The 23227-nt window shown below is 40.8% G+C and overlaps 1 protein-coding gene across 2 annotated transcripts in view; it reads right to left on the bottom strand.

The window, feature by feature from the left end:
* Positions 1–3064: 3064 nt before the first annotated feature.
* Klf7 (Kruppel like factor 7) overlaps positions 3065–23227 on the bottom strand; it is an 86481-nt gene continuing 66318 nt past the window's right edge. For both annotated transcript variants that reach the window (XM_042679199.1, XM_042679200.1), the window contains exons 4-5: positions 10320–10443; positions 3065–3147 (exon numbers count right to left, since the gene is read on the bottom strand). In XM_042679199.1, the coding sequence (XP_042535133.1) occupies positions 3096–3147; positions 10320–10443 (176 nt within the window). In that variant the 3' untranslated portion in view covers positions 3065–3095. The remainder of the gene's footprint in view (positions 3148–10319; positions 10444–23227) is intronic.

Below are 23227 nucleotides of genomic sequence, written 5' to 3'. Positions count from 1 at the left end.
ATCATGGTATCTGCTCTGAGATACATGCACCCTGCTCTGAGAAAGGTCAGGAGCAGATTACAAAGGACCTCACTGATACAAAAGAGAGAGAAATTACCAAACATTTCAGACACTGATGAGGACCATAGGGCCTTTGTTCTGCCACATTCAAATGAGACCACAGATGACAAACGGGAGCAAACAGCAATGATTACTCTTTTTCATTGTGTTTTTTGTTTTGTTTTTTGTGGTTTTTTTTTTTGCTTTTTTTAAAATTTTTTTTATCTTTTTTTTGTTGCTGTTTTTTTTTTAAAACTTTCTTTATAATAGAGCCTTGCATTGGTCAGTTCAAAAATTAAGTATTATAAACCCTTAAGAATAGCATTTTCAAGAGGCAAGAGCAGCTCCAGCCGGGGAGAGAACATTTATAAATCGTGGCAGTCATGGCTCAATGCCATCACTGGTGTGTGCGTGCATTCATGCTGGAGGCTGCTACCAAAAGGAAAAAGAAAAGAATCAACAGAATCTGGGGTGTCTAAAGTTTCATCTAGTGCACTGACTGGAGGTGCTACAGTTTAATACAGCTGAGGTTCAAGGTCCCTCACACATCCTTCATCCAGAAAGGATGCCCCACACATTCAAATTCAAATATAACCCCATGGTACGCCAAGATGGAATGGCCATAAGATGCACTCAAATGCAGAAGAGAACAACAAGATTGTCAGCAAGCAGTGCTCCAGAAATTATTTCTAAGTCATGACTAGTTTTAAATCTTTGGAATAAAACTGATTTTTTTCCCTTAATACCCTCCAACTAACATATATATATATAAAATTGCCTCCGGCAAATGGACAGATTTGTTGTGTCTGTGTGTTTGTTTTTTATTTTTTTGTTTTTGTTTTTTTTTTCATTGTTTTTTTTTAATTTTTGGTCTGAATTGAAAAAAGGAAAAAGAAAAATTTCTAAGGGCCAGACCTCAAAATGCCCCAAGTATTCAACTGGCAACCCTAAGTCTGTGATCAGGAGGTTCCTTTACCCTCAGACAAGTAGTTTCAACATTTCAGCGAAAACAAAGGCTGTAGAAAGCTGAGAACCCATATGCCAAGGATCTTGAAGGTTGCTGTCATATAAGTGTTTGTGTTTCTTATGTTATGATTTCCTCTTAAAGACTTCAGTTTTGCATCCCAAATATAGATGGGGTGGCATTTTAACAGTCAATGAGTCAAACAGTCAAAGGAGAGCAGGAGGGGCGCCAGCTGGTATGAAGGAGCAGCAACCATGTGTGGACCAAATGCCATTTTTATTTATTTATTTTTAGACGTGTCTTGAAGGGATGGTCCCAGAATATACAAAATATACAATCTGTCCTAATAACCACCCCGCTTGCTTGCATAGGCCATTTAATGGTCCTAAAGGCAGTCTTTGGAGTTTGAGGCCAGTGCCAGCTAGCTAAGAATGTGGGCAGAGCAAGATCAATATTGGATATGTGTGTCTGGGGGAAGGGGGTGGCAAGTAAGGACCATAACCCCCTTGGAGACAGCTTGTGGAGTAAATGTGAGGCCTCTGTTGATCCTGGGTACTCTAGATCACAAGTCATGGTGGGCCTAGCCAACACACCCTAGAAATATCACATGAGCAACACCTCTGCCCTTTTCTTAACGGTCAACCCTACATTCTCACAATGGCATTTTGAACTCTGTATTTGAACAAGTGGGTAACATGAGCTCAGTGGGCATGAGAGAGGAGGATAGGGTGTTTTGTGAAGCCACTTGACTTGGGAAGCATCCTCAGTTTTCCCCACTCCTGGAAAGAGTGATTATTTTTGGCTTTTTATGACAGGTCCTAACCCAGAGTTAGATTAAATGCGCAGCTGCCCTTGGAGACTAGCGACATCTATGGTGTGACTAGGGTAGCAATGACACACAGCGCAGTGGCTGACCACTAGGCGCTGAGGTCACCAGGCCTCAAGGAGGGTGAGAGAACTGTGATGTCCCATCTGATTGGCTGCTTCGAGAGCCAGGTGCTGACAGAGTCCTGGAGAGGTTTAGTCCACGGAGGAAAGATAAAACATTGAAGCTTCCAAATAAGCTTTTCAAGTTTTCATTAGCAAAGAAACCCAACAAACAAAAAAGAGATTAAAAAAGAAAAAAAAATCTAGCACTGGCAATAAGGTGAGGCTCAAGGGATATACTGTGACTTATCATCAAAGACTTTTATTCTCTTGGCCACTTTGCAGTCATGCTAGAAGTTTCCAGAATCCCTAGTGCATATGGTGTGCAAGAGTCAAAAAAAAAAAAAAAAAAAAGAAAAGAAAAGAAAACTCCTCCCTTGAGAGTGAAGTCTAGAGAAATGCAGGCCAGAAAGGTGTTTAGGTGGGATTCCAGAGTCTGCCGCCTGTAAGGCCATAAGGCCGTTGGTACCGACTCGAAAGATCTCAATGGTTCCAAGAAGAACCCAAACCAAGCAACAGTTCTGTGAGAAAGTCTGACGCACGAAATAGTAGGACTTTTCACACACAAAGGACAAATAAACCAAGAGTTAATTTTGGCTACCAAACTGCAATTTGGTTTTCTAGGTCATTTTTCCCCCAACTATTTAAAAAGAAACATTAGTGCTACACATATGCAATTGTAAGACGTTGGATTCTCCTATTAAGTTGCACCGAGAAGCAAAATAAGCCCCTCAGATTGCCGTCCACCTGCGGAGACGTCACATCCATTTGCTTTGATTTCCATTGGCAACAGCAGGAAGTAATTCCAAGAGAGCTGAAGTAAGCAGCCGGTCTGCCTTGCTGAGTTCACCAGGCCTCCTTCCTCTTCGCCTTCTACCATCTGGCTAGGGCAAGGCATAAGGAATAGATGTATATAGTTTAAATAGAGTTGAGTGCACGACAGTAGGTGCGTGTGTGCATCTGTGTGTGACAGGGTGTGTGGGTCTGTGTGTGTGCGCGCATGTGTGTACACAGAGGTTTTAAGTGAGAACTTTCTTCTGCAAGGCAATGGATCCCCCGCCTGAAGTCCAGCCCTCTGCCTCACGGCATTTCCTTCGGACGTTGGCCGACGCCATGACAACTCTGGCCTTTAGGGTTTGTTTTGTTGTTGTTGTTGTTGTTGTTTTTAGATATGTCGCTTCATATGGAGGGCAAGATGGTCAGACCTGGAAAAACACCTAGAACATATAAACAACAACAACAGAATATCAGAGCAGTCCAGGGAAAGAACACTACTCGTTCTATTAACCTCATGGAGAGACAAATGATCAACCTTAACAGAGAGACAGTCTGTGTGAATTGAGAAATGAGCTGCTAGGGAAGGGGTCAGACTGCTTGAATTCAGATCCCAGCACTTTCAAGAGGTGTGTGGCTCATTCACAACTTTGTCCCTTAATTCCTCATCAGTCAAACAGAGATAGTTGTAGTACTGTTCATAGGTTGGCTGTGAGGATTAAATAAGGTGATCTCTGCAAAGCACTCAGAATACTGCCTCATAAATGGGAAGAGGCTAGCTGTTATGGTTGCAATTGTATGAAACGAAGAAGAAACAAATGGGACAATGCTTTAAACACAAGTGTCATGTTCACATACTGCAAATACAAAAAGGGGAAAAACAATCAGCCTATTTCATCAGCTCCTGGAACAGTGATGTTGCACCACCCAAATTTCAGACCTGAGCTTTACAATGAGAGAGCTTCTTGTGAAGTCTGCAGGCCCATGCATGTGCTCCGTATTCAAGTCAAGAAAAAGAAGGCACTGTGCTGGGAGAAGGATGTTCTGTCTAATATTACCCTCCACAGTGTGTATTTTCATCGTGTGTGTGTGTGTGTGTGTGTGTGTGTGTGTGTGTGTAAGGAGCTGAGCTATGGCTACATAGCTAGGGAGGGGCTAGAAGCTAGCTAGAGCAAATCTCTGAGTCTATCCTTTTGGACTAAACAATGACTTGGTACCTAATGTTGTTAACTGAATGATTTCCTCAGCAGGAGAACAGTGGTTGTCTTCCTGCCTTTTTCATCTGTGACCAGACACTATTGGGTGGCAATCGTTCTATGTTCTCAGTAGTATCAAAGATGGCCTTCTATGGCCATAGTGACATGATAAGACACAGTCAAATGACCTATAAAGGACAATGGAGGAGGCCCAACTGATGGAATTGCTGAAAGAGAAATGTTCTTTGTTTTCCACTGAGACTGCTCAACTACCAAGGTATAAGCCTGGAGCGAATGGTATCCATATTGCCACTATGGGAAGGAGCCTCCTGGAGAGAAAGCCAACAGGCAAAAGGGAATCAGAGCACAGAAAGAGCAAGAAAGAGTCCTGATGACAACATCTGGGAACCTGAAGCCAGCTGAGCCTAGAGGTAAATCAAATTTTCTCTTCTTGCTAGTTACCTGAGCTAATAAACTCTCTGTGATGTTAACACCAGCCTGAGTCAGGATTCTGCACCTTACAACTAATAGTGTGGGTGTTTCCATGTCCCAACAGCTGACGAGCTAAGGTTCTGGCTGGAATCCCAGGAAATGAGCACGTACAACAACAGTCACGCTTGGCTCTGGCTGTGTGTTGTCTCTCTCCATCCCTCTCCTGAAAACTAGCCACTTCCTGACCTATGAGAATGTTCCCAGGCTCCCCTGGACCTGAGACATCCCACCATCTAATACTCTGGCTAGCATGTTCAGAGGCTGCTCTGCTTAGGTTAGTGGAGTTTCCTGTTCAGGGCAGGATTTTCCTGTGTGTATTCATTCTTAAAACAAACAAATCCACCCTGCCCTCTGACCCCAACACTCTGCACACCCTCTGTTTGTGTCCATTCCTTAAATAGGTACATGTGCAGGATAGAATCCCAAGGAAATGAAGCTAAACAGGATAGAAGTACAATGAAAAAAAAAAAAAAACCAAAACATATAAAGATGGGGAAATTACAGCAAAAAACAACCCAACCCAATCACACATTCAATAACAGTAACAATCTCAATTATACCCACTTATTTTAGGCCCAAATATGTTATGAGCAAGCTATATGGATTAAATCTTAAGAGTCAGTTCTAAAGGAATTTGATTTAGTATAAAACAGTGCCAAGTTTCTTTGGTACACAGAAAAGGGTATAAAGCCGGCAGGAAATTTAGCATTTAACTTGTATGGCTGAGTGTTGTCTACTGTCTGTTCTCGAATCCTCCTCCTTCTTCCATCCTTTCTTCTCTCTCTTTCCCATTAATTTATTTATTTGTATAATTTATTTATTTTTGCTGGTCCTGAGGCCTGAACTCAGGGTCTGGGCACAGTCCCTGAGCCACTTTGTGCTCAAAGCTATCAGTTTATCATTTGAACCACAGCACCACTTCTGGCTTTTTCTTAGTAGTTCATTGAAGATAAGAGTTTCACAGACTTTTCTGCCTGGGCTGGCTTCAAATCGTGATCCTCAGGTCTCAGTGTCCTGAGTAGCTAGGATTACAGGCATGAGCACCAGCACCTGGCTTTCCTTCCCTTTTAATCCCAACTATCTAGAGAAGAAAATTCAGATCCAGATTGGGAAGTTATCATTGTAGGTATTTCTTTGTTTTGTTTTGTTTTGTGTGTGTATATGGGGGGGAGGGGGTTGTTTATGGTTCTAGGGCTTGAACTCAAGGCTTACTCAAGGCTGGTGCTCTGCCAAATGAGCCATAGTTCCACTTCCAGGTTTTTGTTGGTTAATTGGAGATAAGGGTTGAACTGTAATATCTTAGCCTCCTGAGAAGCTAGTATTACAGGCATGAGCCACTGGCACCTGGCTCTTATTTCTTTTTTAAAATAGTCTCTCTCACAAAACAACAACAACAACAAAGATAACATTCTTATCTCCCAGTACTAGATAAGATGTTCATCAGAACATAGCTAAACCATTTCAACCTAGGTAGCCTGACTGTAGAACTCCTGTTCTCAGCCATAGTTGTCTGTTAATCTGTGGAGGTTGTTTTAGGTAGAATAAGGTGCTCTCTACACCAAATATCCACCCATAATCCCCCAACCCTGTGCCTATATTTATAGCTGTGCAAAGGAGAGGTTGTGGATGGAACTGATTTACTAATCAGCTGAAGGGAGGTTATCTTGGATTATCTGGGTAGGCCCACCATCATCAGAAGGTCCTTAAAAATGGCATGGGAATTGAAAGAACACCATACAGATGCGGGCTGGAAAAGTACTGAGCAGCTGTGATGATGGAGGAGTGGGTGATGAGCAGTGAATGTGGGCAGCTGCTCCAAGTTGGACAAGCCAAGGAAAAGACTCTTCCTTTATACCCTCCAGAAAAGAAGCCAGCCTATTGAGACCTTGACTTTAGCCCGGGGAGAACACTGGAGGCATGTTGGACTTTGAAGCCTACGAAATGGCAAGACGACACATTTGTGAAGTACATGAATATGATGCTAATTTGGGGGCACTGGTTACAGTGGTAACTGGAATATTAGAGGGTCAGTGGTCAGGCAGGATTGGGGAGAGAACAAGGCAGAAACCTTGCCTGTCCAATGGAAAAAGGAATTTGAGCTAGTGAGAAGAGAGCCCTGGAATTGAGTGGAATTCCTTTGCTTTCTTTTCTACACCATTAGAACTTTCAAGAAATAAAGTAACATTCTTGATAGAGAATTTTATGTAAAAGATCCATTCAGTCATTTATGTGTTCAACTTTTACTCTGCCTTTACCAACTGTTGAGTATCTAGCAATATACATTCAAGCTTCTGTTTCCCTTCAATAAATTTTTCAGGAAAAAAAATCTCAAATCTTTAAAACAGTGCGAAATATAATTGTACCTCTACTGAATCAAATTAGAATCATCATTTGTTCAAATTTTAGAAAATATATGATGTTCAGGATTAGACAAGGTTCCTCAGTGTTGAGATTTTAATTTCACTTCACACCAGTGATATCCTTAGTCATGATTAATTTCTATTTATTAATTTATACTTAGTTCCACATAGGAACCATAAAAGGTAGTAGATAAACTCTACATCTAGAAATGCAGAATCGAATTATTTTTAAGGGTAATACAACCCCAGGGGGTGTTTATAATTGTGTAGCAGCCAGATGACCTTAAGCAAGAAGGTCCTTAGAAGGTCCTTAATGACTGAAATGTGTGCATTCCAGAGGACCAGTCAAAGCTCACAGTCATTTCTCTTGCTCATGAATAAGGCACACTGAAAGTCACATGGAGAGTAAGCTAGCAGCAATCCTCTAGGGCTAAAGGGCTAAGATTCTGGCAGGTAGTTCTTATTACATGTAAATGCACTGTCATGAAAATCCAACTGGCCTCCCTCCTCCCAAACTCTTGAGATTTTGGATGCATTACCCGAGTGGCAGTCCCTTTACACTGAACTATGCTGAGTTAGAAGAATGTATTCTGCACATTGTGTCTAATGGAAGCAGAGCTCTATTCACCACCATCAGCCACCTCACATTCTATGAGTTTGAAATGACTCAACCCTCTGATAAGTGGTCACTCAGTAAGCTGCATAGTTCAATCTGATGGTAAAGAAATGATACAGTCCTCTCACTATACCCCAAACCTGAAGGGACATAGCCCAGTTTTTTCAGGGGCAGATAAAGCTTCTAAGTGTAATAAGTCAAGTTACAACAAACATATAACACTATCAGGTTATCTCTTTCCAATTCTGATGGAACATGTATACAAAGAAATACTGTTCTTTCTGGTAGGACAAACAACAAAGAAATTAGGTTAATACCTGGCAATGTATGTTTACCACCAGGTTGAGGAGGCAATAGGGAATGGTGGAGAAAGTAGAAAAATAGTCATCTCATGACCATGCAGTTCCAATCAGTGACAGCATGGGGAATGTGAGCCCACTGTGGCTAGGACTGTTTTTCAGACAAAACCAGAAGTGCATTTTAAAAATGTGTGTATGTAATGTTTAACTAGGTGAAACACTAGCTATATAAATAAATAAATACCAAACTACCGTATGGACAAAATAAAAGCCTAAATTAGACCTGGTATATACTTAAGGACAGGGAGATCATATCTCATTTAGCTTCTAAATAAGGTAGACTAGTTGCTCAAACTCTAAGAGGCAAGCAGTAGTGCATCTACGTGCAGGGTACTGCTGTGATGCCCTCTGTTTGCAAAGGTGAAAGTCTCCTAAGGAATGCCAGCACCTCGTTCAATCCAGGTCTTCCTTTCTTCTGCTTTGGGGACACTCCAATTCCCCAAAACAGCTCTCAGACCAGTCTATTCTTAGCGCATTCACTGCAGTTGAAATGCAAAATTCTGCCTGTTATGAGACACTGATGACACTCTAACTCTCATTTCTGACATCACCAAAAAGGTACTACTGGAATACGCCACAGGACTCTGGTTGACCCCTTCTCCCCCTTTTTCCCACCATGTCCCAGAATTGGCAACGTTCGAACAGCAAATTCTAGCCCCAGAAATCATAGTGTATTTTGATAAAGAACACAAAACAAAACACTAACCAAATTACCCATCACTGGTATCTCCTTCACTATATTATCTAGTGGGCTTGGGTATTTCTCCACGTAAGTCACATCTGTGGGAAGACTGAAGGCTCATAGATGAAAAGCTGGGCAGTTGTACATTCCTCAACCAGTGGATCTGAAGAGAGGAATACCAAGTCTGGCAATTTCCTCCTAAATACATGCTATCCACCTCCAAGGAAAAATGCTCACATTTTCCCTCCAGTATAGCCACACCATCCTTCAGAGATGGACAGCTTGTGTGCATGTCTATTGCTGCGACATCATGTCATGCCACGACAGCTCACAAACAATGTACCTTCATCTCATGGAGGCAACTGAATGCCCTTGCTCACAGTGAGAAGAGTCATGACCCATAGGTTTCTTAATTAGCCAGAGCAAGTGAAGAGTGTACCAGGGACACTTGAGATGGGAGTCAAAGGAGGATGTCAAATAAGGCGGCACTTTCTACAAAAGACAAGCTGCCGAGTCCTGAATAATCAGGAGGCTTTCTAGGGATCCGGATAGAAACTAAAACAACAGTTGTTCTGCTGGGTAGCAGAACTGAGTTCCAAGGCAGTGGGGAGACAATAGCAGCATGGAGTGTACTTCCCCAGCCCTGGGTGGGAGGTTATCTTTGGGCTCCAGGAGGCTCGGAGTCCTTATTTAGTTCTTAGAGGATGAAGATAAGAGGAAAATAGCTTCTTCAGGAAGAAGAAAAAAAGGAGGAAAAACATAATTGCTTCTTTATAAGCATCTTAAAGCAGCGTGGAGCCAACTTGGCCAACCATGAGATTGGGCCATCCCTGGCCTGCTTTCCAAACAAGGGAACTACAGAGGAAGGGCTGGCCAGCGGGAGGCCACGGGCATGGGGACTGGGGGGTGGGCAGGATGCACAAGTGATCACATTTCCTTCCAAGGACAGCCAGGCCCCTGTGGACATCCTGCTCACTCCCTCCTGCCATCCTGAAAGCTGCTGCCCATACCGGGGGAACCCTGAGGCTGTCAGAGGCTTTTATCGTATTAGAAGCATTTTTCTCATCATAACGGAGACCTTTAGTATTGCATTAAAAAGATGGTTAATTTTCTTAAGCTTCCTTTTAAACACAGAAATAGGATTAGAAGGATAACACGCTCAGATGCAAGCCCATTATTTGATTATGTCTAAACCTAATCCTGCCTTCACCTTGGCCTGCAGAGTCTCCATTTTGGGGTTTATTGGTTGATAATGCCAGGGCTGTCAGATTCAATTACTTGGGTAGTATCTGTTGCTACCTGATCCTCCTTCCATATCAAATGCTGAAAGTTTGAAATTGAATCACAACATAGGTTTGTTCTCCAAGTGTTGGCATCTTTTGGACCCCTTTGTCTACCTGCATGGAGGAAAAAATGTTCTAAGGCCTCCAAAGAAAGTTTCATTAGCAAATTCATTTATGATAATGCTTCAGAGCAAAGCTTGCTAGACTAACCTTGCTTCCTTTAAGTAAACTTTATACTTTTCATATCATGAAGGTTCAGAGAAAGCAGTATTGAGAGCAGGTACAGGTGAACATTATCTACTCGATTACTTTTCCTATTAAACTACAATTATTTACTGTATCATCTCTCCAAGGGTAGGAACAATGTCTTGTTGATACCTAGTGACAAATTCAAGGAAACTTCTCAGTAAATGCTTGTAAAACTGAATTCATACCTCAACTACATGGCAAGAAGGCATGCTTTGTCACTGGTCTCCCTAATGGAAAGAGAAAAAGGCATTCCCAGGACCAAGTATCTGTGAGACGGGCTTGTGACAAATCCATGAGCACATGCGCAGAGCAGGCCATCTTCCAACCCAACTTTCCCATCTCTCCCCTTCAGCACCCGGGGTTTCTAAGTCCCCTTACCTGTCGCAGTGGTTGCATTTAAAGGGCTTTGCACCTGTGTGTTTCCTGTAGTGCCTCGTGAGCTCATCACTCCGTGCAAAACGCCACTCACAGCCTTCCCAGGAGCACTTGTAAGGCTTCTCACCTGCAGGAGAGATGGAAGAGCCAAGGTCAGCAACAAACAAACAGCTCACTCCAGATTAGGTTTCTGCTGCCTGGTGGTCAGCCTTGGAAAAAAAAAAGGGGCTGCTTCAAGAATTCTGGAAAGACTAGATTTCCTAACAGGGTATGACACTTCTTTGTTTGTAGTATGTCTATGTAGTTTTGTTTTAACCTTCAAATGTTGTTTCACAAGATCTTCAAATGTGGAGCTGTCATTTCAGTTCCCAGAGTCAGAGCATTTCCTTCGACTGGCGAGGGATCAATTTTTATTTATTTTCTATTCCCCTGAGTGAGTTGACCCCCCACAGCCCAAGCAGAAAGGAAATGTGCTATTTTCATCTGAACCACCAATGCTTCTAATTCTGTTTTTCTCCAGAACCTGCAGTAATTTACCATTTCAGGCTTCTTAGTCTCTACTCTCCCTGCCCCTTCTACCACAGACTTTAGCCAGGTAGCTGACTGATAAAAGAAATAGCTCAGAATCACTATTCCTTCCAGTAAATCAGAGTGGATGGGCAGGCAAGACTACAGTTTGAGAGTAAAATAAAAATCGCTTGCAGATTCCTGGAATTTATGGAAAAAGAAAAACTTCACAAAAGTCCTAGTTAGGAAGCCTATAACTTATTGACTAAAGCACTTCCTATTAGGGAACACTACCATTTATAACAAAATATTCTAGAAGTCGATTTGTAGAGCAGCTTTCAGCCACAGGGAAGCTGCTGAGAAACATGAAATTTGAGTACTGTATTAAAGTGACCTTTTCATAAGGTAAATACAAACGGAGGAATATGAGGTCTATGTAAGAGAATGTGCAGAAAATTCATGGCATTGCCTTAGACTGTGTGTGTGTGTGTGTGTGTGTGTGTGTGTGTGTGTGTGTGTGTGTGTGTGTGCGTGTGTACTAAGGCTTGAACTCAGGGCCTGGGTACTGTGCTGTCACTTAGCTTTTTTTTTTTTTAACTCAACCCTGGTGCTCTACCAGTTGAGCTCACTTACTCTTCCAGCTTTTTGGTAGTTAATTGAAGAGTGTCACAGACTTTACTGTCAGAACTGGTTTTGAATCACGATCCTTAGATCTAGCCTCCTGAGTAGCTGGGATTACAAGTGTAAGCTATCATTGCCCAGCTTAGATTTTCTTTTTAAACAAAACAGAACAAAGACTTCAACTCTAACACCAAACATGATAAATATTTACCTTTCCAGCTGCATTGTGAGCTGGTTCTAATTAAGAAAAAGAATCTGTAAAACTCCAGGAAGTCATGAAATTAAGACCCTGCAACTTAAAAGTAGGCCAGAACAGTGGTCAAGAGGTCTACAACTAATCTTCCTAGGCCCAGCTTCTACTTTTAGGCAATAATGTCTAACTCTGGGGAAGGCTGGCTAACCGTGGTCAAGTCAATGAACTTCTCTGCTTGTTTTCTCAGAGAGAGCAACTGTACCTCAAAATCTTTGGGAGGGACAAATCAATATGCATGTAAATTATATTATTGAGTACAACAGTGGATTCATGCCACAGTTGATTCATACCACAGGCAAATATTATAAAGGGGAGAACTCAAAATTTCAGAATACAGAAGTGCCAAAGTACTATGGCTGTGCCATTATTTTTCCATTTTTCAATAGCTAAATCTTCACTATGCAGCCTTTAAGAAGACATCACTGTTACCGAACTTGACCTACTTTTTCTTTCCACCTTTCCCTTCCCTTTAAACTTGACTACAAAGCACTCACAATCCTCTATTTGTATCGCCTAGAATCAAACCAAACATGCTTGAAATTTTTATTTCATTAAATCGGTGCCCCAGTGAGCCTCGGCTCTATAAGGCCGATAAAGAAGAGGAATGAGACACACAGGAATTTCTTTTAAAGGGAACCAAGAGGACACGAGGGAGGGCTAGAAGCCCAGGAGGAAATCCATTCATTTTTGGAAGGCAGGGGAAAAAATGTAACACTGAGAAATGTTAAAAGTTCACCTTTTGGTTCCTTCAAACCAAAACCTGTTAAAGAAAAGTTGCTAAGTGCAGGTGTTCCACAAACTTGGGAATCACAGTTGGCACCTTGCTGAAAATTCATTACAGATCCAAGAACTCAGTGTCTTCATCTGTTAAATGGGAACAGGCTTATTAATAAAATCATATTTATTATGATTTTGAAATAAGTTGTCATGTATAAGACATGTTTCTTGTGCCTGGCACCCAATAGATATTCAAAGAATCCCAATCTGCTTCTCACATTCTCATCGTCTGCAGGGGCTGCTCAAGAGACCTGTGTCATTAGCTGTCAATGGAAACTTCCATAGATCTGAGACTCCAAGCCCGGAGTTACTGTGGTCAGCTTAAATATTTAGAAACACGGAAGCTTTTAAAACTTCAAATGTTTCCTTGATAAACTGATAGAAAATAAAATCTGAAAATCTGATTTCACATCTATTCAGAATGAATGGGATACTTGAAGGAAGTAAAAGACCTAGAGACATTGCTGCCATCCTTATTTAATGCCACTGATCACCTTCCAGGGCTCCTCTGTTCTTCCAAATGGAAATCTGAAACAATAAGTAGGTCAATAAATAGAGAGGTACGTTTTCAGAAATCTGAAAGTCCTCCACTCCTAAACACACTTTCAGAGCATGTAAGACTGGACTCTTCTCTGGCCCCTTAGAACAAACCATACACTAAATGCAACAAAGCATTCAGGAACTCCCATGATGTTCTGTAGAAATTAGCCCAGGCATCCTTCCATCAAGGGCAGCCCCAATGGGAAGGGTGCAGGAAGGAGATCAAAGTGGCGGTCTCTGAGTGTTTTCTTTTTTTCTTCATTTCAAACTAGTTGCTTTTCTTTTGTTGTATTTTTTTTAGCTAGGTGCTTTTGACACATAATATCACTTCCCAGAATGTGGGGATACTTAATTAACCCCTGGCCCACCCCAACTATCCTACCCAGAAATGATTTTAGTGCCCTTCTAGTGACTGTCCCCATTGTCAATGGCTAGAGAGAAACCATAGGTAGCTGGATGTGGCCCAGAATCTTATCCTTCAGGCGCATAAACATGTGACACCCAGAGGTCAGGTCCCTTTTTGCCCTGGTATTTCAGCCAAGTTATAGTGACTCATCAAACTATCTTTCCCTCTAATCAGTTTATCTTCATGTTACCATTTCAACAAATGCTCACTAATAAGAAATTTAAAATAAGCAAGCAAAAAGGAGTCCGGGCGGGGGTTGGGAACCACAGAATCAGGCACATGCCCTCAGACTGAAAGCCTAGGAAGAGGGCCTAATACTATGCTGTCAAATGTCCAGGTCTGTACTTAATTCCCAAGCCAATTTCTACCCAGCAGGCAGGGATGTGGAATTCTTCTTGTTAGTATTTTCAACATGTCCAAGATGGCTTAATGCTAGACTCCAGTACCAAGGGGATGACTACCAACAGGTGACTAGATTTTCATCCTAACAGCCTCCCTGAACGTGGTTCTACTCACTTCCTAAGAAGCCTGGGTAATTCTCTTTATAAAAGAATTATTTTATGGATAAAAAAATGAAGTATTTTCTTTGGTCATGATGTTCAACAAGAAATGTACTCATTACCTTACTCATGTAACTGTAGCCCCTCTGTACAGCATCTTTACAATAAAATAAAATTTAAAAATAGAGAAAAGGAAGGAACATCTTCCTTCTGTTTCTGTGTGTGTATGAGTATACATGTGTGTGCATATTTTGTGAATGTGAAAAAGAGAGAGGGTGAGAAAGAGAGGCGGGGGAGGGGGAGAGCTAGAGAAGGAGCTGGGCTAGAACTGGAGTGTATTTTCACAAAATCAGTTCCTCACCCCATTCTACTTTCTTCATGCTCCCTTCACTCCTCTTGTGTATTAAAGGAAAACTTCACATCCCTGTGCGCTGGCACACCCAGGATAACCTCACCATTCCACTACCTACCATCAAGTGAAATGTCCAGTACAGCTCTATTTGACGCAGGCATACAGGAGGTATTAACATCAGACTTGGAGTCTGGCTGGATCTGGAGTCTGGAGTAACTGAGGATGCATCAAATGAGGGTGGACAAGACCACACAATACTGTGCCTGGCTTGCACTACTAGAGAGGACTTTCTTCAGAACCCACTGCATTTTAGGGGAAATACCAAGAACCACTTTTCCTACCTGGCAGTACTAACTTTAGAAAACTCGTTTCCCTGGGGAAACATGCTACCTTAGAGGTGACACTAAGTCTAACTGGGTGTAAATAGATTGACAGCCAGATGAGGGGTCTTAAGGAGAGGTAGGGGCGCTTGAGAAACAGCTGACACTTAGCGAGGTTGACTCATGGCAGTAATTCAGCGCTCCCACAAAATGGATCTAAAATGGAGTGTGATCTAAACCAGGGTGGCTTTTTCTTCAGATTCTTACAGTATCAATCTCCTGAAATCATGATCCTCAGATTCCATTGATCAAATAACCATGGCATAAATACATTCTGAGCAGGTGCCTCCAATGTATGTACATATTCATGAGTTATAGAATTTGATTAAAGTCCTAGCATATGAGGATATTGTGAAACCTACATTCAATAGAGCAGTTAAAAAGAATGAAGGCTAATTAAATATAAATATAAATGGGAATGATATGTTTTTCTTTTTTCATTCAAAAGGAGTCTAAATAGAAATAGAAGGAGTATTCACTTTTCTTCTCACTAAAAACAGTTAGACAATTGTGCTTCTGAGGCCAGTGCCCTAGAAGATAACTAGAAACAACTTTGCTCATAACACCACCTTGGCTGTCCTGGCATCTCCTTTCTTTGCCCACAGTCTATTCACCCCACAGCAGGCAGAGAATCCTTTGAGAATGGAAATCATAACATGTGTCTCCCTTTCAGGGAACTTTGCTACATTATATATCAATATAGCAGGTTTCTTTGACATTCCCTTGGGTTTTGTGCATTTAAAAACATTACTGTGTAAAAGATACCTGAAGGTGCTATACTAGACTACCAAAAACATTCCCAGCACCCCCAAGGAAGACTAAGATGGAATAAAAATGTAAGTGCTACAATGATTTCCTATCACTCTCAGGATACAAGTCACAAAATGACAGGGTACCACACAATGCAGCAATCTGCGGGCCTGGATCCTGATTACTCAGCTCCTATCCTCCCTCCTTTCCTGGAGCCACCATACTGCCTATCTCCTTCACATGCCCCCACCTTAGGGCCTTAGCACTTGCCAATTCCTCTGCCTGAAAGGCTTTTGCTATCTTGTATCATTCATTTAGGTCTCTGCCTAAATGCCTCCTTTCTTGGAAAGCCCTATTCTCACCACCTCTATAAACAGCTGGTGGTAGCAGTACATATCTGTAATCTCAGTACTTGGGAAGCTGAGACTGGAGGATCTGGAGTTCATGACTAGCCTGGAGACCCAATCTCCTGAGACCCAATCTCAAATGAAGAAACCAAACCAAACAACCCCCTCCCCCACCCCCAAGTTATTACTGAAGATACAACTGTGTTGTCTGTATGCTTTTTGTCAGGTTCCCATTATACTCTCAGCTTCAGGCAGACATCCATTTGGTTCATGGTGATGCCAATAGGCCTAACATGGCGCCTGCTTCTGCCCTGCCTATCATATCCTGATGTACAAGAAAGGCCAGAGGACACACAGAGGGGCAGGACAGCCGGCATGATTGCCAATATCTTTGCGTCAGTGAATTGAACTGGCACAGTATAGTAATGATGGCTTGGTTGTATAAATGGGACACTCTTCTAAAATGTGGTTCTCTGCAGGGAACGAAGTTCTCCATCCCATCAAAAGTCACTTCCACTTTTCCTCCATCTCTCAGAGTCTCAGGATGATCCTGAAAACTTGCTGATAGGCCCTCAGTCTCCCAATCCACCCTCCTTTGGGATGCGAAGGGCTTTGTTTTATGAAACTCATCCACAAAGCTTGTGTCTGAAGTTGTGTTGGAGAGCATATCGATGACATGTGAAATGTACTGGGCTGCAACTTGGCCTTTAAGATACAGCATGAAATCCATTTCTTTTAGACTGATGAAGATGTAGCATGGAACAAGAATGTATGGCAGCCTGGCACGCAAGGTTCAAGGGTCCCCTGGAAACAAATATTGTTAATACATATTTTCTACATTTTTTTTCCTGAGCTGCACAGCTTTGAGTTTCTAATCTAAGTCCTAAAAATACTAGGGCTTTGACATGCATAGATATCCATTCAAACTGAGTTTCCTATTTCTTTTTCTTTTCTAAATGTGGTTACAAGACATCTGGGCATGTCAGGCGCTACTCTCTTCAGCCCTTGAATTAAGAATTTGGAAATGATAGGCTACGGCTTGGAAAGAGCGGACATGGAAATACTGACTGAAAAGGAGGAAGAATACTGTGTGATGGTTTCATATTATCCTTAGGTATATCCAGAGAGACTCAGCGAAGACCCATCCGTTGTTCTTATATTACACTCCGCAGCTCTAGAGAATTTAAGCCATCTGGGGAAAGAAGCCATTGTAGGGGGAAAATGTCACTAAGCTTCCTTAACACTGGATATAGTAACCAGTAAACATCGCTCCATTGCTCAGCAATGCCTGCTCAAGCTGTAGGTGCTACAACTTACAAAAAAATCCCAATATCAAGTTATTGACTAGCTCTGCTTGGGAAAATTGCCTGAGTTTCTCTTTGATTCAAGCTGAATCTTAAATATTTTATTTTTTGTTCTCAAGGTTCTTGCCTTAGTTGACTGATGGAAAATGAGAATAAAGCTGCTTTTTTTACTTTTCAAAATTTCAAAACCATTCGCAACAGCTCATATAGAAAATAGAACACGTATTCATTAATTTATGCTCCATGTTGATTTTTTTCATTCATCTACTACTTGCTCACCTAAGACCTTCTAGAAGGACCTGAGCTACTGCAGCCTCAGAGCACCAGTCACTTTTCAAGACAGACAGACATTTACCCAATTTTCACAATTCATTCGTAAAACAAGTATAATGACTGGCCCTGGGTTAGGATATCTTTCCATTGCCTGGATCATGATCTGTACAATTTGAGAGAGGACTGGGAGGGAAAAACTGGGAGAGGGTGAGTAAAGCCATAACATTGTCCAAAAGGAAATGTATTCTTTGCCTGACTTATGTAACTTTTACCCCTCTGTTCTTAGCATTTTCAAATAAAAGTTAAAAAAATCTATAATCCAAAAGTCAAGCCATATTCTCAATGAAGTATAGTTCTATTGTAGAATAAGAAGAGATGCAAAAGAGAATTGGACTTAATCCTCCAATTGTCAATGACTACACTGTCCAAAACAGTAGACATTAGCTACCGATCTCTGTTAGCACTTGAAATGTGGCCAAAGAACTGAACTTTTAGTTTACTTTTAACTAAAAATTTTAAAATGGAGTCAATGTAACCATAGTTTGTATTCTTGATAGGATTATATTGAATTTGCACCACTGAAATTTTAGCATGCGAACTGACATGTCTTTAAATGTATTGCACTTAATATTAAAAAAAAGAACATAAAATGTATCTCAGTAATAATTTTCTCATATTGATTTTATGTTGAAATGGTCATATTTTGCATGATTGGTTTAGGTAAAACACATAATTAAAATTAGTTTAACTCATTTGTTTTTATTTTTATTTACTTAGTTATTTTTTGTATTGCTGGAGAGTGAGTGCAGGGCTGCACACATGTTAACGAGTGCTTTCCCCGGCCTCTTTTTGAAGTTTTTAAAGCAGGTTGTTAGAAAACTTTTAAAATTGTGTATGTGGCTTGCATGTATTTTTCTGCTTAGGACAACACCAGGTTAAAATATATTCTCTCTGTAGAAGCCAAATACATTTTTTTCTCTCCCATCATCACTTAATGAACTTAAGGGTTCATTCTCCCCATAGTTTTCCAGGCATGAAACATTCCCATTTTCTTGAAGTCGTTCTTTGCCATGAGAGGCTAAGGGAGGAAAGATGGGCAGCCCACCCTGTTCCTCACCCCTGTGGACTCACTTCTGTCCACCCCTTCCTTCTTACTCTCTTCACTCTCACCTTTCTGTCTGCAAGGCAGATAGGAAGTCTCACTGAAAGCAACAGCATCAGTTAAGGTGTAGACTGATAGCTCCCATATCCAACCTTGTATGCCAGAATCATCTGTAGAGTCTGTGCATGGGATCAGAAACCAGAAAAAGTGCAATTTAAGCAAAGATAGAAAGAAGTTAGTGACCGGATGCAGAAAGAAGAAAACTTTGTAAGTAGAGAGAACAACATGTACAAAGGCCCTGGGAGCAGAAGCAGCTTGGAGCATTTAAGAAATGATCATTAAACCAAAGGTTCCAAAAAGTCCTCTGTGATGGCCACATCCCACTTCCAAACTTAATGGATGCTTTGCAAACTCTCTGACCAGGGGGCTCATTTCATGAGTTCACGAGCTATGTATGAGTTGTTCTCCCTTTAACTGAAAAGCTCAAGCTCTCTACATAGTAGATGAGGTCAGGTAGTACACACACACACACACACACACACACACACACACACACACAGACCTTAAAAACCTAGAGTAATTTCTCTCTTAAATAGTCCATATCCTAATAGCTACTTTTCTTGGCACAAGTGGTCCCTTGGGATGGACATTCTCATATTCAGCTTGCATCAGAAGCCCCTGAAGGGCTAAGGAAAAGCTGGAGTCACCCTGGGAGTGAAGATCCAGTAGGTTGACTCACTAGGGGAGGACCCAAGAATCTGCATTTACAGCAAATTCCTAAAGGATGCCCAGGCAGTAGGAGCAGAGACCACATTTCAACAACTTTCTCTAGTGGAGAAAAATAGACTAGTCATCAAAACACAGGTTACTCTAGATCTGGTTTTATAGCAGTATGGCCTGCAGAGACAGTTACTGTAAAACTTATAGTTCTTAACTGTGTGAGAAAGAAATTAAAATATCTATCTGTATCTATATCTGTCTATCTGTCTATCTGTCTATCTATCTATCTATCTATCCATCCATCCATATCCATCCTACTTCCTTTGTAGTTAACAAAGGTTCACTAGAACTTATATATGAAAGGATGGGTCAGTTATAAAGATGCAAATGAACGACAGGTCCTATCATGATGGCAGAGATATCAAAGAGGAATTTCCAAACATCCAAGAATGTACAGAGTCCTCTGCCACCTGTATGTGTGCAAGGCCTCTACCATGAGACTTAACACTGGAGTCCAGCACGCTGAGCCATTTCTGAAGCCAATTCTGCCTTGAAAAGGGTAGCTGGGGCAATGTGCAGAATTAAATCCCATATAACCATGTTTCCATTTTTAACAACTAAACACTGCGTGTGTTTGTGTGTGTGTGTGTGTGGTGTGTGTGTGTGTGTGTGTGTGTGTGTGTGTGTGTGTGTGTGTGTGTGTACTTAATCACAGGGCCTGGATACTCTTATTTAGCTTTTATGCTCAAGGTTAGTGCTCTATCATGTGTGACACAGCTCCACTTCTGGGATTTTGCTGATTTTAATTGAAGACAAGAATTTACAGACTTGCCTGACCTGGCTGGCCTCAAACTAGGATCATCAGATCTTAACCTTCCAATTAGCTAAGATTATAGGCGTGAACCATCAGCACCCAGCTGAATTGTTTTAAATGTTCATCTGGAGGCAAAACTAGATTCTTGGTAAATTTGCTTCAAATGTTGAAGGAAGATTGGGTTGGTTGACCAATTAGTAAGCAGCCCAGATGTTGCAATAAATTTAGTTGTTGAAAATTCAAAAGCTTTTGCAATGAGGGACCTACAATTCCAAGCATGAGTTTTTAGATACTGGACTATGTTTCCTCTAAGTCAAAGAAGCCATAGAATCCCCCAAGTCAAATTCCTTCTTCATGTAAAAATGTGTGTAGTACTGTATCATTTTCTAGGTGGCTGAACAAAGGAGAATCCATTAGCTCCATAACCCCAACCAAACAAGACAACAAAACAAACCCTACAACTCTTAAAGTGTACTGTATTGTTATTCCCGCCAAATTGTTAATTTATGAATTTGGGTATCAATAGCACTCAAACCCGAAGCTGTACGTTTCAAATTAAGCATGATTTTCATATTTATATTTTTCCCTCTGTTCTGGGGCTTCAACTCAGGGTCTCTTGATTTCACTTTAGCTTTTTCACTCAGGCTAGTACTCTACCACTTGAGCCAAACTCCATTTCCAGAATTTTTCTGGTTATTCAGAGGTAAATATTTGTTTTTCTACGCTGGCTCTGAACCTTAATTCTCAGATGTCAGACACCTGAGTAGCTAGGATAAGTACCTAGCTACTCTGATTATTTTTGAAACAGGGTTTCACTTTTTGCCTAGGCCAACTAAGACCATGATACTCCCCAAGTTATACTTCTTACTGAAGTTGGGACACTAGGCATTGCCACCACACTTAACTACTTGGTTGAGATGGGAGTCTCAGAAACTTTTTCCTTGGTTCTGTCTCTGATTGTGGTCTCTACCTTCTGAGTAGCTGGGCTTGTAAGTGTGGGCCACTAATGTCTGTCCAGGATAACTATAAAAATATTTTCTTCTGATTTCTATTTTTGACTGCTGTTCAAGTTTATTTTTAAAATTAGATTTTTTCCTTTTTGTATATTTTTATTAACTTTAACTAGTTGCACAAAAGGGTTGCCATTCAACAAAATTGGTTTTTTATCCATTTTTTTTGAGATTAACTCCATCTAAATTCAAAGCTTAATATTACTTGGAAATTCAAATTTATTTTGGTGATTATCAGTTACAGTAAGGTTAAAAGCCAGTTATCTATTCAAACACTTATCTTTTTCCTTTGAAGATGACAACTGCATTGTTTGAACTTATCTGAAGGTAATTTGTAGGTTGTTTTTGCCACTCAGTCCTAAAAGCGTTATTAGGTTCCTACAATTCAATTTAGCATATTTAAGTAGGAATGTGATAATTATAAACTATGAATTTAAAACTTGCCTTGGTCAATCTCTTGTTTTGCTCTTAAATGTAAAGATAGTCATAAGGCAACAAACTACAGGTACATGATAATAACCAAACAATTCATTTTCATATCACTTAAAACTTTAAGAATAAAGAAGCTTAGATGCCCCTCAGCGGAAAAATGGATCAAGAAAAAATGTGTTTTATATACACAATGGAATTTTATTCCTCCATTAGCAAGAATGGTATTTTATCATTTGTAAAGAAATGGGAGACTTGGGGAAACAATATGTTACGTGAAGTAAATCATACCCAGAGAGACAAACGATGCTTGTTTCCCCTCATTTGTGAAAGGAGATTTAGATTCCAAACTCATAAATCAATATGGCAGATTCAAGGGAGATCTCAAAGCCAAAATCAAAGTTCAGCAAAATAAAACACCAGGAAGCAGGTACTTGAAAGAGGTGGGGTAAAGGGGAAAGTGGTAGTTGAATGAAAAACGATAAGATGGGGGAAATACAAGTCTGTGAGACTCTTATCTCCAGTTAACCACCAGAAAACCGGAAGTGGTGCTGTGGCTCAACTGGTAGAGTGCTAGCCTTGAGCTGAAGAGCTGAGGGACCATGCCCAGGCCCAGAGTTCAAGACCCACAACCACCACCACCACCAACAAGAATGATGAGGATAATGAGGGAAGGAATGGGTAGTGGAGGGATGGGTGAGAATGCTGAAAGGGGTAACATTGATCCAGGTATATTGTGTTCATAAATGGCTTTGTTAAATGACAACTCCTCTGTACAACTACGTAAAGATAAGAATAATAATTAAAAGAATGAAGAAGAAAAAGATTTTACTTTAGCACCAAACGACACATGGTAAGCATGGTTAATAGGGCAGGCATCATCAAGCTGCTCTGAATACAACCATATTGCTAAAGCAGACATGTGTGCCTTGGAGATAAACCAACACAGAAAAGATCCAATGGATTTCTGAGATTGGCGACTCAGTTGTGTAAATCCAATAGATATAGAGTGGTGTAAGAGCACTGGGCACTTGGGAATCAGGGAAATGTACAGAGGGGGAGACTAAAACAAGGAGTACTGGCTCAGGATCCATAGTAGCCACTAACTGACTACATATCTAATTTATTGCCTTAAGAATGCTGAGGATTTCTTGTTGGCCAACTAAAAGTTGAATGCCGTAAGCCTGGATCATTGACAAAATAAAAATTTCCCTGTATGTTATACATGATCTATATGAAAAGAGAAAGGAAAAAAGGTATAAAAACCCCAAACGAGAAGATAATCTAAACATCATCTAAGATCTGCCCTTGGAAGATGTAAAATAACTGGCTCTAACTGAGTTTGTTCTGATTATAAGTGCATAAGAACATTAAGTATTATGCCTTGATTTCACAAAAGTAGATGAAGAAGTAGCCTGAATACATCAATAGTTTATAAGATAAATTTGTCCTAAAATGAGAAAGAGAGGGAAAGTCAGAGAGGGGGTGAGAGGGAGAGAAGGAGAGGAAGAGATAAGTTTTATCAATTTTGAAGAAGCTCTAGTTGGATAATATACATGCAGATAATGGAAAACAGCTTCCTTTTCCGGATGAGTTGAATAGGTATGGCAACAGTTCCCTAGAAGTTCTTAGAGGCAAAAATCAAATCATTAAAGTTTTAAAACACCGTCTACAAAACTCTCTTCCAAGAACATCAAACATTTTTTTTTCCAGAGACGAAATTTCCCCATTGGCTAAAGCAACCCAAATATCTACCTTAACCAGGAACAATGTCTAAGGAAACAGTAATTCAAGAAGAAAGAGAATCTTACTCCATTTTATTTTTT

This window comes from Dipodomys spectabilis, unplaced genomic scaffold (assembly GCF_019054845.1).
Source record: "Dipodomys spectabilis isolate Male_0828 unplaced genomic scaffold, ASM1905484v1 ptg000051l, whole genome shotgun sequence".
NCBI classification, from domain to species: Eukaryota; Metazoa; Chordata; class Mammalia; order Rodentia; family Heteromyidae; genus Dipodomys; species Dipodomys spectabilis.
This window is presented reverse-complemented; position numbering and strand designations above follow the sequence as displayed.